At 39.9% G+C, this 17,204-nt stretch overlaps 1 protein-coding gene across 1 annotated transcript in view; it reads right to left on the reverse strand.

Moving 5' to 3' along the window:
• camk1da (calcium/calmodulin-dependent protein kinase 1Da) overlaps nt 1-17,204 on the reverse strand; it is a 64,610-nt gene that overhangs the window by 27,348 nt on the left and 20,058 nt on the right. Inside the window, exons 2-3 of the mRNA XM_088003135.1 lie at nt 10,541-10,672; nt 3,441-3,515 (exon numbers count right to left, since the gene is read on the reverse strand). Coding sequence (XP_087859261.1) covers nt 3,441-3,515; nt 10,541-10,672 — 207 coding nt within the window. The remainder of the gene's footprint in view (nt 1-3,440; nt 3,516-10,540; nt 10,673-17,204) is intronic.

Here is a 17,204-nt window from a genome sequence, read left to right on the forward strand (position 1 = left end):
CTGTTACACAGCGGTGTAACATTGACTTTGTTTGTGGTATATATAATTAATGATTGATTATAGCAGGAGGGTTCCTTAAATTACACAACAGTAAGAGTCTAACGCAACAGTACATTTAAAGCTATTTGACCACAAATATTGAATTAAAGCACTGTTTCTTGTCCTCCCCAGTATGTTGACTATCTTAAATTGTGTTTTTTCTTAATATTAACAATCTAAGCCAATTTTGTGAAGCATCAAGTGCTCTATTGTCTATGAAGTATATAGTATCCACCATGTTATATAATGTTTGGATGGGGATGAATGTGCTCCTTCATCAGGACAGGGTGCGTTTTGCTGTGACATCATGGTGTTTTTATTGTTGTTCCATATTTAACGGTCGACTGCCCTCAATAAGTCAAATAATTCTTCGCTGAATTATTCAAAAAATAGGCTGGTCAGTCTTGCTGTTGGAGTCACTTCAAGCATTTGGTATGTTGAGGTATATTAATTATAATTAATTATATTAATCTTCATTAATGCAGATAGAGCATCTGAATAGTGCATCATGAGATAAACCAACTGTATCACTGGGTCATTGCTGTGACATTTCAGTAACACTTCCATCAACATCCATCCAGTAGCATCTCTGTGTGTATGTACGGGGTCTAGGAGTAGCAAGCAACATCCATTCCATGAAACTTTTTACCTAAGCAATTCAAGATAGCCAAGTTTCACAACATGTTGCCTTGGATGTCATCTTATGTTTAATAAACATTTAATTATGAACAGATTTTAACTTTCAGTCACAAAAAAAGAGAAGAAACATGCTTTTCTTCCTGCTAGCTTAACGTCAGATTTGGTAGTGTCAGGTTAGGGTGTAACAAAAATAATCAAAATTAGCTTCAAAAACTGTGATGGACGCATCTCAATTTGCATATAGACATGAACTTAATATATCAATTTAACTATCTGGCAGTAGCACCAATTTACACAGAGAGTGTTTTAACAAGGCAACATGAGAATTTGGGAGCGAATTATCCCCTTAACATTTCTGCCAAAACCTCTGTGAGGAAAATATGGTTTAATTTGTTGCTTACCTATCACAAACAATTTATCACTTTTTTGGAGTCTTGCAACAAAATGTTTCTTAATATGTACATTTGAATTGTGCAGTGAAATGACAGTATAGTCTGTCTATGTCTATGTTGTAGTAGATGGGAGTGGATTGAAATTAAAAAAAATATTTAATTTGTTACAAGTAATCAAATTAAGTTTATCCAAGTAAATATATTAAGTTTATTAAATTGTCATGTTAAACAAATATGAATAAATTAAGTTTGACCAACTTAATTTGATTACATGTAACAAATTACCTCAGTTTTTTATACGTTGGAGCTCCATTTTCTTTTTTTCAGTATGTATTTTAGGTATTCTGAAATACACTTATTGTATGTATTCTGTTGGAGCTGGAAAAAATACTCTGGAGTTGCACAAATGACCAGTGGCTATACGTCAAGTACGTTTTTTGTTAATGGAGACTGAGAATTCATTTTGTTTTTGGTTGTTTTGCTTATTTAGTTTATCAGTTCCAGTGTTATGTATTATTTTGAAAATAAGGTGTATCTATCAGGAAATCACATATATTATTAGTCAATTCCATTAAATCAGTGTCAAAAGGTCTTGAAACAATATTATCATTTATTGCAATAATTTTTTTAGACAATTAATCGTCCAGCAAAATTTGTTATCGTGACAGGCCTACCAGTGGCTGGCTGAAAAACCAAAACAAAAGAGGGAAAGGCGCTGTAAGTATCACATCTTTGAATTTGCACATATTGTCATCTTTAATTTCATCCGATTACTGCATGTTAAGTTTCATTCATTCATATCTGGAGAGTACAAAATGTCCTTGAAGCATTCATCCATTTCCCCCCTTATGAACTGAAATGGTGCCAGTTCCCGTCTTAAGCAAAAAGAAAATTCCAACAGCCTCATTTTTCGATGTTATTCTGCAGCGTCAATACCCACTGCTCACCTTTGACCCTGTAACTATGGAAACTAACCCATGTTCCATTAACAGATGGCGACTGGGGACAAAAATGAACATGGCAAGTAATAAAAAAATGCAAGTAAGCCAGAGGGAAAGCATGAGGTGATAGAGATGGAAATAAGGTGTGAGGGGAAAAAAAGGAAAGAGAAAAGCAATGAAATGAAAGAAGGGACAGATGGTGGGAGAGAGGAGAGGAAAGAAGACGTAGAGATGGAAGACAAGAAGAGACGTTCTCTGTCTCCAACTGTTTAACTACAGAACTTTAGAGCTTTTCATTGGAAACATCCGGACAACAGAACATGTACAACCCTGATTATCTCTCTGATAGTGGAAAACCCGATGAGAAAACAACAGCAGCCTCGGCTATGAAAACAAAGGAGAGCCCAAGTGACAGACTCATTCATTAACAGATGACAGAGACACAATGATGGACAACAAAACATTCTACGGCGTTCTAATGCAAGCCGAGACATTCTGGAAACAACAGGTGGGAGTATCTGCATTAGAAACGGAAATACTCAGTTAACTGGGTTTAACATTGAAGCTTATCAGCTTAGCTAAAGCCACAACCTTTGGAGGATCGTCAAGAGAAGGACTTCAGGTGATGTAATAGTTGGCTGAAGGAGCGATAGAAAAAAGTTCGGTTTGCACCGTAAGGACTGTCCGAGTCACAGAAAACGCAACAGGTACTCGAGCAGAAACATGCAATGAAATGGTCGGTGAAAGAACCCGTCACTCTCAACAGTCAGAAAAGACACAAAAGAGAAAATTTCCTTCCATCTAATCAATACGATTACAAAAAGATCACAAATTGTAAAATACTAGAGGGAATGATCAATGTGAAAAGACGGATCTGATGAGGACACGGCTTTTGTTTTTGAACAAAACATTTTTTGTACAGTATTTAAGTGCAATTCAGCATTTATTTACCCTTTATTGTGAGGGTGGACTTCTTGATTTTATGAAAGGTGGCATTGGAACCCAAATATGTTGTGACTACTGATAATCCGCTGACAATGACTTGGAAACAGCTACACTTACATAATCCTCAGATAGGACTTCCACCTGAACTTGATAGGGCCGTTTCCAGCTTCAGTGCCAAAACTCCAAATCTACTTCTCCTACGTAAGCAGCTCTAACCTTCCACCGAAGGGCGGAAGGTTTCCATTTACTATCCAGATGCAATTTTACTTTAATTTTCAACAAATCCCTAAATATCTAAATGGGACATGCTTGCAATGTTCCTCAACATGAACACAAAGGAGGACAAAAGCATGGGTGCAAGGAAGCTTCAGTCAAGACTAAAACAGATGGAAGACCCTTTTATTAGAGCTCCACCAACACACACATCAACTGATTGCACCACCTCTGAGAACACACACCAAAATGAGCATGAAGTTTAACTCACAGCTGCATGATTAGGTAGAGGTGGTCCGGACTCTCATAGATGTCCTCCAGAGCAACGATGTTTTCATGCTTGATCCTGCAAAGCAAACACAAACCGAGAGTAAAGCTCTTTATTTCATATAATATCTGTTGAATTGTCCTCCTTACACTTGTAGAAGCTGCTAAAGACTTCAGAGGTTCACCTAAAACTATAATGTTACAGCTTAGATCAAACCTTGCATTTGTTAGAATGGCCCAAAGTCCAAACCTAAATCTAACTTAGACATTGTCCCATAGTTTGTAAATTGCTATTTAAAGAAGCTCTCCATTCAAACTGACTGAGCTCGAACTTTTATACAAAGAAAGAGCTTCAATTTCTAGATGTGCCTATTTGATAGAGAAGCACCCCAAAACAGCTGTAGTTGGAAATAGAGAAAAATGTGGTTTCACAAAGTAGAACATACAAAAAATGAAAATGCAGTTTTTCATCATGGTACAATGTGTACTAGATGGCCAGTTAAAAACCATGACTACATGGAAAACAGACTTAATTTTTGTTAAAATGTCATATGTATGTTAAGAGTTACATACATATTAAAGTTATGTATGTAACTTTTATTAAAAAAAAAAATTCTACACATTTGTTGAAACAGATTGTTGTGAACGCATGCCCATGGACGATGGCGGATAAACAGTTTTCCTGTAACAGTAAGTTGCTTCTCCACCATTAGCTCATCGAGCAGCGAGTACAGGATGTTGATTGACAGCACTAAGACTTTCCTCCTGGCTCTGATTAGTTGAAGAAATGCTCTGCTCCCGACAAAAAGCAGACGTCAACAGTAGCTCAGGGAGGAGGTGGAGGAGATTGATCCTTTCACAGATGATCTGTCATACTGTAATGGCATGGTGACAGCATCAACAACATGTAAAACTTTTTTTAAAATAAGAGATACTACATACTGCAGCTTTAAATGTAGATTGTGATTTTGTTTTAAGTTGAAATCTTTCTGCACTTTCATTCTTTTGACTTACCCAGCTAGCAAACACTGAAATCAGAATGAAAAATCTTTTCATCCTGGATTAATTTCCTCAAACTTCCCTCCCTCAAACTCTCCATGGTTACAGCAGCATGATAAGGGTGTTTCAAATAGTTATGTGTGTATCTGTGTGTGTGTGTTTGTGTGTGTGTGTGTGTGTGTGTGTGTGTGTGTGTGTGTGTGTGTGTGTGTGTGTGTGTGTGTGTGTGTGTGTGTGTGTGTGCGCGTGGTGCACATTCGTTACCCTAATAGCTTTATGCTGGTAAAATCACGACTGAATTTATGTGGGCGCATGGATTGATCATCTGCATTGTAAATAGAGGTAATTCCCCCAGGTATGACATGCTAACACAAACATTCACAACAGGTGCTCAGGTGAGGCATCTACTACCTATTACAGAGTGTATGATCTCTGTGACAGCAGGCAAGCGATGAGCCACAAAACTAAGACACGACTCATACACACACACACATACGAACTCACAGACAAATGCAGGTTGAATGGGGATAATGCTTGGATTTAAGCCCTGCCTGGGATAATGAAGAGCTCCAGACAACAGTCTGGGTGTAATGGCAGACCAGAGTCAGGGTCCATTCACAAAAAGCCTCTTGTACATTTCAGGCTCCATGCTGCTATGAGCTGCTCTTATTCATGGATTCCTGTAACAGCTGCTGTGGCGGAGCTTTATAGTCTGTTTCTATCTCGAGAAAATGGCATGGTAGCACTTCCAAAATATACCTAACCATTTGTTCCAATAGGGAATTTACGGCCTTTTCATGTTTTTCACCTGTTTTCTTCTTGGGACTTCTTGGATATGTATGGAAATCAAACATGTCCTGATTGTAAAGAAACAACCCAACAGCTGGGTCAGAGCAACTCAAGACCAAGAAATCTCCTTGGAAATCTCTTAATCCCCACATCTAAACCATTTGTTTGACTCCAATAATTCGCCTCTCTTTCCCTTGGTAGAATGGATAATTTTAGCTATTCTGAGATCTTTTAATCTCAGTAGGAATGATTCTAGTGCGTCATGACTTCTGGAAGGTTACTGACTGAATTACTAACTGATCCCCGAGTGCTTGGCCAACGAAGCACTTGGTTGGACGTTCAATCCCCTGGAGACAATTCTCCTGACAAATATTTTTGAGAAATTTCTCACCAGGAATTAGATATCATAATGTCTCTGCTTTTGGTTCATTGTCCTCCACTTATCTACAATCACATGCAAGTCCAGGATGGAAATGTAAAGACCCCTCCACTTAGTGACTCTCCACCTCATTCTGTGGGACCCCAAGAATGACCAACATGACCACCTGGCCAGAGCAGCACTCATGCTACAGCAGCCAAGGTCCAAATCTGTCTATTCTACTCCCACTCCATCATACTACCACTCACAAGTAAAAGACTTTGATACTTGAACTCAAAGCTTGGACCCACGGATTTTTGTAAGTCACAACTGAGCCGTAAGTCTATCCACCAAAGTCTTGAGTCAATAACAAAGTAAAGACATGGCAGTGCCAAGTCAAGTCCCAAGGCAAGACGTACCAGACTTGACTCGAGTCTTAGTCAAATATGGTCAAATTTAATCACAAAGTAAAATTATGTAAAATCAAGATCTATTCTGTAACTTTGTTTGCCAGAACAGCCACCAAGAGGAACTGAACTTCAAAACGAAAAATGTTTCCAAGACAATTGGCAAAAGACCGAATGAAATTATGAGACGTTGAAGTCATGTCTCAAGTCTTTTGGTTTGGATCCACCGAACACCACAGCGCAGAAAATGAAGCTGTGGATGTTGTTATATAAAAACATAAACTTTCATAGAATTTGGTCGTAAAGTTTGAGAACTCCTGATGTGGTGAACCACTGCAGACTTTGAATGAATGGCTGTGAATATTGATATAGCTATTATTTTCATTTTTAACAAACTTAGAAAAATGTCTAAAGGCATGGTTTAACTTTGTAAACAGCGGGTACTTTGATTTTACTTTTTAGAAGGCAAACTGAACGTAATGTAACGAGGAAAAAGTGAGGGTGTGTGAATATCTTCTGGATGAATTAAATTACACTTTGTGTAAAATGTAAATAAATGGGTTTGACTTGTGTGTAGGATTCATGTGAACTAATTTTGAACCATCTTGTATTCTTAATAATTAGACATTATATGGATCATTTTGCCTTGTAAATTGCCTTGAGATGAATGCACTGAATTGAATTAAAAAGCAAAGCTTTGTCCTTTATAGAGCAAAAATAATATCTGCCTGTTTAGAGCTGTAAAGAAATCCATTAGGTTTTCCAAAGGCGACCCACTGTCTTACACTGCACATAGGGACGCTCTGAACCGTTTGCAGTAATAACATCCATTTATCGAAATGAATGTCAGCATCTCTCTCTCTCTTTCTCTCTCTCTCTCTGTCTATCTCTCTTATTACTATTGGCAATTACAATTTTCTCTAATGTCCCTCTGCAGAGACAAATTAGTAACCTCAGCATATTTAATTGCATCATTCTCTATTGTCACAGCATACACAAGTGCATCACTTTAATACTTCTCTATGACTGCATAGAGAAGTGCCTATCTATACCTTTCATTTACTCTTTATCTCAGCTGGACTAATGTGGAACCCTGATAACCTTCTGTATCTCTACATCAGTGATTTTAGTAGTAGTTGTTGGCTAAGGCAATCATTTCAGGAAGATGTCACCAGAGCAACATTTTACTGCAAAGCTTTGATTTGTAACTTATGGGTTGCTTCTAGTATGAAAAGTGAAAGTATTAGAGCTCATGAACTGAATGGAATGATGTATGAACCTGGAACAATGGCGTGGAGACAGACAGGGGCCACAGTGATGGCACAGTACAGTACAACTACCTATCTTTGCAACGCCCATGATCTCAACCCCAAGACTCTAGTGGTAGATTGTATTGGCTGTGTTACGGAGGGGATAGACGCCAAGGTGAAAACACACAGCCTCCTTCAGGAATAACTCCTCTAAAGACCATATTTAGCCTTTCCTAGCATTCCTTTGACAGTTCTTTGGTCTATGGTATGGAATGAAAAAGAAATCAATTCTGTTGAAAGGTATTCTTTTAAGCTGAGGTCATTAGTACCAGCAGTCGATTGGCTGATTGATCGATCTGTATGCCACATGAATAGATAACTTGAACCACAATTTCCCCTCAGTGACTCTCAAATTATTTGTTTTTTTTAATGTATTTCTGGCTGATATTGTTATATTAAAGTAGAACCACAATAAAATTACACACACACACACACACACACACACACTCGTAGAGAAACATTCAAAATCAACAAGGAATCTAATATTTCCCCCAATGTATCTGGTAAATAAGTCTAATGCATACTTACAACCCCATGAACACCCAGCAGAGATGTGTGTTTGGATCCCTGTAATTTATTTATTTATAGAGCACCAAATTACAGAGAATCCAAACTCAGAGCACTTTGCAAGGTCCAATTTAAGCCCAGTTATATGGGTTTAGATGAAACTCAGACCAGTCCAATTAATTCCAATCTTCTGCACACATTTAGAAAGTTCATACAGTCCAATATGCTCAACTGTAGCTTTAATCAACTTGTGAAAACCTTCAAGATTTATTAATACATGTTAGCCTTACCAGTAAAATACATTTTTCATCGGCTCCTCTTATTTGAAGCATATAAAGGATGAAATAATTATTTCTTCTCACAGACTGGAATCTTTAAACAGGGATCTGAAATATTTTTTTAATTTATATTTGATGCCTGGGGCTACGAGTGAAAAATAAACTCCTGTCTTTGAAGGCGCACACATTCCACACAAAAGCAGAATAGCTTGAGTCTGGCAGAGTTGAACCGCACGACTAAAGACCAACACACACTAGCAGCATATGATATGTGTCAAAACATAAGCTGCTCTGCACGGTTTTATACATCAACACCACGCACGCACGCACGCACGCACGCACGCACGCACGCACGCACGCACGCACGCACGCACGCACGCACGCACAAATACAAGCTGCATTCAGGGGTTTGTGATCGGCGTGGCGTTTGTGTTCCCAGCATCAGCCTCAAAAGCTGAAATTACACATTGCATTGGCGTTGCCTTTGGGGCCACTTTCTACTGCTAAACATAGACATCTTCTGTCATTACGGTGCCACCAGGATGTGCAACGGGCAGCAGCTGGTGTGACACTAACCGCGGTGGGACCGGTGGTGAGGGAGAGTCGTCTTTGTCCCCAATGCTCAGAGCGTTCAGATCCACTATTGTTCTCACAGCTGGATTGGGAGATATGCAGCCCTAATTGGAGGTTCGGCAGGCGTGATGCTCTGTCCATTCACAAAGAATACAGATTTCTGATATGAGGCCTGAATTTTTCCCACAGCTATTCAGGGGTTCATTGTGCAAAAACATGCCTTATATTAAAATAACAATCATTAATTTAATTATTTGTTTATCTAAGTCATTTATAGTTTAAAATAAACATGGTGACATAAACGAAAATTTTGAATGCAAAGGAGTAGTTGGGAGAAAAACATCTTTTATAGTCACGTTGCGCAAGTGTCTATAAAAGACACTTGCGCATTTCTTCCTGGATGGCAGAAAACTGCTCAGACTACCATTGGTTTAGGTGTGAAGTTGTCAACATAACACGCTAAATCTTTAAAGTACAAGTTATATAGAAAATAAAAAGAGACACCGTTGCTATTAATTGTCAACACTACAACAACTAGATAACAAGGGCAGAAAAAAAATATTTAAAGGAAAAAATAGCGAGGGAGAGCTGTTATGCTAGCTTGACTTTGATAATATTAAGGTGTAGATATGATGTGGAATTGTGTGTTTAGGTTCAGTAAAAACCTAAATGACACACACACCAACTCTCTGACATATCATCAGTAGAGCAGGTGTTTAAATTGGCTAATCAAGCACTGCTGTGTTCAGACGACCACTTATTAATAATCGCAAAATAAACATAAGGTCTGAAAACATAATACTGTAATAGACTGAATGTTCTGTTCTTTGTGTGGGAAATGCTTGCATGTTTTTTGGTGTTGGATCCTGACACATCAGTGGAGTTGTTGTCAGTTAGTTGCTATAGCAACAGGTCTGTGTGATGTGTAGCCAATACAGAGAGCAAGATAAAAGAATAGTATGAGTGCTTTTTAGTTGTTGAACTGTTTTTTTTCTTCTAATTTGATAAAACCTACATTTGCAGGTTTCATTTTGTTAATGGGACTGTTCTACCACCACAGCGCAGCTACAGATGGCCAGTAAAAGAATCATCTTTTCGTCCTCCAGCGTTGTGCACATTCGCAAAATATCCGGATGTAAACAATAACATGCAGTGCGTCTGTAATCTACGCCTTCTGTCAAAAGTCAATTCACTACACCATAAGCAACCAAGTATAAATCAACCATACATATTGATGCAAACACAAAAAAGGCAAAGTAAAACTAATAATTACAAAAAATATACATATTTGTAATGATTCAGTACTCTACTAATTGAATGTAGTTCATTATTCTTTGATAAAATATTAGATTTTATTATTTTCAGTAAAAATGTATCTCCTTGGTTCCTTTAGACGGATTGGGTCCACAGTCAAACAGACTTTTTTTCTGTTTTCTGTAAATATCTTAATGTATTTAAACATAACTTGCAGTACGTAATAGTCTAGCAAGTTGCGAAATTTCATTTGTTTTAAGTTAAAGAACAACCGATTTGTTGGCTCTCTGTTTTCTGCTTATAAATCTAACGGCACTTTTTTTTTTTTTCAAAATTAAAAGAAAATGGACAAGTATTCTCCCGAAACTACAGGTCAAAATAATTCAATAATAACTCAATTTTCTTTGATCCGATTGTGTTTGTGAAGCTGCACAGCCCTGGTGTGTGTGATGTGTGTTTGAGCTGTGCATCGTGACCTGCAGGCAAGGGCTGACAGGGGAGGGGAAGGATGGATGCATAGATGGATGTATGGAGGCGGGTGGGGGGTATTTTGCGTGGAAGTAACAGAGGAGATCCACAGTTTCCCCGGTAACCAGTAGTTGTGTGTGTGGTGGTGTGACTGCGCTCACCTCCTCAGCACTGCGATCTCGTTCTCGATGCTGCTCTCCTTCCCCTTCAGCGCCTTCTTGGGGATGCATTTGACGGCGAACATGCGGCCGGTCAGCTTCTCCTGGGCCAGGACCACCTCTGAAAACGCCCCTCTGACGGAACAAAGGAAACACACTCCATTTCAATCTCATGCTTCATGATTTCAGCTATTTTGTCCTAAAGATGCAATTCACGACAAGTGCAATGTTTATCCAGTCATCAGAAATATTCGGAAAATTGCACTGCTGTGTGAATGTGCACCAATGTGACACTTTCGACTTTCCTTTCTTAACGACATAAAAGGACAGCACCGGCAGTAGGGCAAACATCTGTGTTTTTCAGCTCTTAAGATCCCTTTGTGTGTGTGTTTTGTGAATGTGTGTGTGTGCGCGTCGTGTCGACAAGCGGGGCGATGAATGAAGATGAGCCCATTGCGAGTTAATCTGCCTGAAGCGAGTGGTGGCTCCTTTGTTGATCTGCCCTCAGACTCACTGGCGTATCAGAGTAAACACGGTGCATGCGCCCTTATCTCTTTTCGGTGGTATCGGCAACCCGCAGCGAGAACAACCAGACTGCAGGAATTCAGCTAGCAATCTAACCAGAGCCTTTCAATTTCCTTGTTTTCTCACAAAATTTGTCTACAAGTTCTGTAGGAATCCAAGCTAATGTGGTAGTATACATATGTGAGACTAGTCTGGTAAAAAAAAAAAAAAACAAAAAAAAACGGCCTCTTGTTCAACTTTTCACTTTGTTCTGAGGCTCTAGACCCTTCCTGGAGGCGTGGACTCTGTTGAGGTTTGAAACAACTGGATCTGATTCTAACCAATCACTAACATTTAGCCGTGATGGCTGTAATGCGTCAGCTACGCTATGAAGCTACCCAGAAATTGCATAAGCTGAAAACAACCATCAACCACTGAGATGCAGAGCTGAACAACATCTTTGTCAGCAATAAAAGATCTTAACCATTCCTCACACTCCCACCTTAATTGTTCAAATCGTCCATCTGTTCGGTGGTTGGTCTGGTTGAAATGTAACCAGAGAAATCAAAATCAATGGGGGAAATACCAGACGGAACACTGAAGGGAGATGAGAATAAAGAGGAATTGTGTAGGAAGGTAATGGCCTGGCTCAATGGAGGAAGATTTTTAGCATGGCTAATGCTACGTTTGTGTCAACCTCGGAAGTCAAAATCATGCCACACTCGTATTTGTTGTGAGACTAACTACTTTTAGTGAAAAAATAAAGAATTAAAAAAACATTCACACCTGAGCTCATGTAAAGTAATTCAACAGGTAAAACTAATTCATGGCAGTGTACTTGTGACACAAATTTAACTTGAGTTTGCTATTGCTAGATACCAGTACACAGTTAATTTTGGTGAATGTGACTGTTGGTGTTTCTGTGCGTGCATGTGTATTTAAGGCTTCTCCTTCAAAGTGAAAAGCGGCTGCTGTGAATGAACTCTCTCTTTTTTTTGCATCAATGTGTGCCTCACAGAAAGCCCCGGAGTCAGTCAGAGCGCGGCACATTCTGCGAGCTGTCCATCAGCCTGCAGGCAGAGCCGTGTTCACGGTGCCCGCATGCCAACGCAGACCCGCTGCCCGTCGCTGCCCTGCTGCAGTCGGTGCATTTCCATCTGTTTAGCAATGACTCCCTCTCTCTTCTCACCTCCACCGCCTCTCCTGCCAATCTCCCTTAGTCTCTCGCAAATCTTTCAGAGTGACAAGTGATCATAGCGTCTGTTGCCCTGGGCGATTGAGGTGGACTGTCTGCAAACCGATAAGATTACTTCAATTGACTCATGAATGCTCACACTTGCCAGCCCCGATAACGGATGTTGGGGTTCTGGTGACATCAAGGGCCGACAAAACGAGCGACACATGCAATTTGTAAGGCGCACACACACACACGCCTACACACAAACTCGGAACAACACACAAAGCTCGGAGCGTTTCATTCATTACCCCCGGAGATGGAGCAACATGAATGGGCGCCCTCGGTGGCTGTGAGGCATTCACAGCTGCAGCATTAATCATCACAAGAGGCGTCGCAACCTGTTTACCTTTGCGCTTTGTGTCGGGATCATTATTTTCTTTCTCTAATGTTTGTGTTCCACGATAAAAGAGGCATTTATGTGTGATGAAAAAAAGCAGACTCACAACAGAGCTCTGCACAGATTGTTGCCGTGGTTTTGGAGGCTGAAATTTCACAGTCTGAGTTTTGGCAGCAGAAATGTTTCTGAGGTGTTAGCAAGGAAACAGATTTGGGAGCTGGAGAGGTTGTTGGTACTTGCTTTCTTTCTTTCTTTTTTTTTTCTTTTTCCTAACTAAACATGTATTCTCTCCAAGGCCGCAGATCTGTTTTACCACCTTTGCTGAGTTTTGTCAGTTTGCAGGTCAAGGAGCAAGGAAATACGACAGTAATGGCTTTCAGCTCTGGCCACATGAAAACGTTTTTATTTTTCTTCAAACACAGAGTGAAAAATTTCACTCTCACTTTTTATCCATTCCACAGTCGTGTGAATTTTCATCAAATTTTTAAAATGGCGGGGAAAAAACCCCAGGACAGTGTAAGTAAGGCGATTTCGGAGTGAATCAGCCAGGCTATGCAAAGCATTATCTCAGTTTGTGCAGATTTTCTACAGTATTGTCCTGAATGTCCAACTGAGACGATAATGCAGGTTGAAGCAAGTGGAAACACTGCGGTGAAGTTAGTTTCAGTTTGGATATTCTCAACTCTGTTTCTTTAACATTAGAGGAATATGAACTAAATGTTGCACACATTTGTAATGGAAACACAACTCTTTCTGCAAACGACAGCAGAGTATTACAGAACAAGTGAAGCAAAAACAATCAGTGGACACTGTCTGATAAATACACTCGTCCACCTTAGGCATACATGCCAAGTCAGCACTTTGTACCACAACACCTGTCTGCTTTCACACACAATGAAGGTGTTTCATCTAATTCCTGATGCTCCTTCTACATAAATTTATTTTATAAATAAATAACAAAAAAACATACATCATGACACCCTCGAAGGCAGTATGTGTTTGATTATGTCTTGGAAATCTGGAATTTTATAAAGCCAATGTTTAGTTTCATCCAGATTTGTTTGGAAAAAATATGTAATTCTTGATTCATGTCTAGATTCACATTGAACAAGTGTAGAGTCCATTACTCAATTTCATCTGAAGAAAAATCTATAAAATATTGCGCGTAGGTTGAGTTAGAGGGAGTCGAACACGTAGTGGAAACTATATTCCTTTCAAGGCCAAAACCACAGCTGATTATGGGGAAAGTAATATTGTTCAGTGAACAATAAGCTCTAATGTGGTAGGGAGCCGAGAGCAAACATGAGAGTCATGGAAGATAAAAAAAAACACTCCCAGGCTCGGCCTTTCTAGCCTGCTGCCTCCTGGGATGAGCATCAAATGTCATACAAACAAACTAAAGAGCACATCTGGTCCTCAGGCTGTGAAAACGCACAAAACCAGTCTTCTCCCTTTAACATTAACTCAATCACGTTAATAAGCGAGATTATTAACTTAGCCACGTACATATAAGCTGAATATTTATTGCTAATTACAGTTAGTCAGGACTTTGTCGAACATCTTTTTTTCTCATAACTGGAATTTATGAACTGGAATTTGTTCAAGAAGCTTCATTTTGGACTCATCTGACCAGGACACCTTCATCCACTCGGCTGCTGCGTCCGTAACATACAATAACTTGTAGAACAGGACACACAGTGGACCGCCGGTGTTTCATACAGCGGGTACCAGAACCACTAGTGAACAGCTGAAACCTGCGACTATGTGAGACCCCCTCTAAAAACACTTACAGACACAACGTGACGTCACGCGCTCTGGATCCCTGATTTATATTTTTTCCACTAATGTAATGAGTAATATGATGTATCTTGTACCTTGATGTAAAATAAATTTTTATAATAATAAAGATACATTTTAAATAAGATGCACTTCCACTTCCACAGTTATGCACAGAAAATCCCAATAAATCACACAATTACACAGAAGCAACATAAGGAAAATGCGAATGAGGGAAAAACTGCATACGGCAACATGTCAGAAGCACAATCAGAACAAATTTACTTTATTTCAAACCTGAAAGTCATTTGCTTTTGCAACTCCAAAGCACAGGCTGAAGGACCAGCGGGGTCCACCTGACTGGAGGACCGGCAGCCGACTTCAACGTATGTTTGGACTGGCTGGAAGTCCCCGCTTTGCTGCTGTTACCTACGGCAACGATGATTGAATTCCCTCTTCTATGAACCTGTGTAATTGTGTCAGTGCTGCTCTGCTGCCGGGGAGAAAAGAAAAAGAAAAGAAAAACAGTGTTGGCAACGATGGCGTGTGCGAGAGTGTTTCGCGATGGAGCGCGTATCCAACAGGGAAACAGTCTGTCTCCAAAGGCGTACACATGCTCACACACACAGAGAGGGAGAGACTGGAGTCGGCCGACGAGGTGGAAGTGACACGTTTGACGTGGGGACAGACAGCAGCCGTCGACGTCAAGCTGGAAATCCATCCACTCAAAAAAAAAAAAAAAAAAAAAAAAAAAAAAGGTTTTGAAATCATCTAATTCATGTTTGACTTCATAGATTTTTATTTCGATATTTCTTGTAGAGAGCATTGGTAGACGTTACGCCTCAATGTCAAAATATATGAGTCCAATTATTCCAGACGTTTCAGATCAACAAAACAAAATTTAAGGTCTGATGAATATAACCAAAGTGAATTCAAAAATGATGATTTCATTCATTAAAGAAAGACATTAATCCAAACCAACCTGGTCTCAAATGAAAGGCTAAACCTCATACTGGCTTCTGCCACCTGTAGAGGTAAAAACTGTCATTGAGCGTTTGTAATAAATTTTGAAGTATCGCATTAGAAAAGGCTGATAGAAAATGGCAAAATTTGAAAAAAAACTAACACAATATCACAGAAAAGGTTTTAACGCTCGCTTCCGGTGGTTGTGGGTTTTTCTGAAAAAGTGCTAAAGGGGAGATGGAAACATATTTGCCAATCAAGTTCTGACGTAGTAAATCCTCACATCCACTGGTCAGTCTGTGGCTTAAAAGAGGCACAGAAAGAAAATTAAAACTTTAAAGTTCAAACCTCCGTGACAAAGGGGAGAGCTGCAGACTACAGTGGCCGGTGACAGGTACTGTAAGCTGGGATGGATGTGGTGGAATGCTCCCATTGAGATCCAGAAGAGGGTCTGTGCCTATCTGGAAACACGACAGATATTTTTAAGTCCAAACCTTCACCACGGAGATCAGGACTCTCATCTTTTTTACATGTGTGGTCCATGGTAGTTTGAGACGTCTACTTCCTGTTAATTACATCCATGCGTTATATCAAAATCTGATGAAGTTATGCTTTGTGTAGCCTGGTTGATTTACTCCAAACCAGTAGATGGAATTACACCAAATTCGTATTTTGCTGTTCAGCCACATTTCAAAAGTCCACTTAAATTTTGCATGACAGTTGCATGGAAACCTAAATAATCTTTTCCATCACTGTAGAGGAAACTCTTGTTTTAACTCAACTGGGTTTGAGGGTTTTGTCAGGAATGGTGGTTGGTGGTGAGGATGAGGACACACGCGGACCCAGGAGGTAGGTGAAAAGTGATGATTTTAATAATAAATAATCCAAGAACGGAACAACGGGGAACAGCACGGAGAAACAGGCGACATACGACAACCAAACGACAAGGATCCGACGAGAGACAAAGACAACAGGTGGATTTAAATACACACGGGGTAATCAAGGGAATGAGACACACCTGGGAAACAATCAACGGGGAAGACGCAGAGACAGACTCACAGTGAACAGGACTACACAGAAAAAAACAACACACAGAAACACGGATCATGACAGGTTTTAAATGAAGGTGTGTCGAAAAAATTGATTCCCATAAGAATCACGACTCTAATTTTCTGCGGTTCAGAATGGAGGTGTTATTTGGATCATTGTCCTGCTGCAGAACCCAAGTGTGCTTAGAGTTAAGGTCACAAACTGATGTTCTCCATTAGGAGAACGTCCTAAAGGAGACGTTCGTGGATTCACCAATTACAGCAAGTCAGCAAAGCAGACACAGACCATCACTCTACCACCACCATGTTTAACTGTTCTTCTTCTGAAATGATTAACTAGCTAAATTCCAGATGTAACCGGATGCATAGCTTCTAAGATGCACAACTTCAGTCTTATGCTGACAATAAAATCTCCAACAATCAATAAGAACTGAAGGACAGGAGACATTACCCAAAGACAACTGTGAAAGAATCTGTTAACGTGGCTCACACACACACGCACACACACACACACACACAGACACACATGCAGCTCAGCAGGTCTGCTCCTGCCCCGTCAATAATTAGCAGTTTAATCAAAGCAGAAATGGGAGCCGCTGAATGGAGGTCGTTCACACACACGTCGTCACAGCAAAAGGCCCGATAATGACTGAGCGTGGACAAGGACAATCACACGGCTCGCCGCTAACGTCAGAGCCGTATTCACACACACACACACACACACACACACACACACACACACACACACACACACACACACACACACACACACACACACACACCGTTATCTTCCTGAGCTCC

The sequence above is a fragment of the Poecilia mexicana genome, unplaced genomic scaffold (assembly GCF_051168715.1).
Source record: "Poecilia mexicana isolate PSO_F unplaced genomic scaffold, ASM5116871v1 scaffold_23, whole genome shotgun sequence".
In the NCBI taxonomy this organism is placed as follows: domain Eukaryota; kingdom Metazoa; phylum Chordata; class Actinopteri; order Cyprinodontiformes; family Poeciliidae; genus Poecilia; species Poecilia mexicana.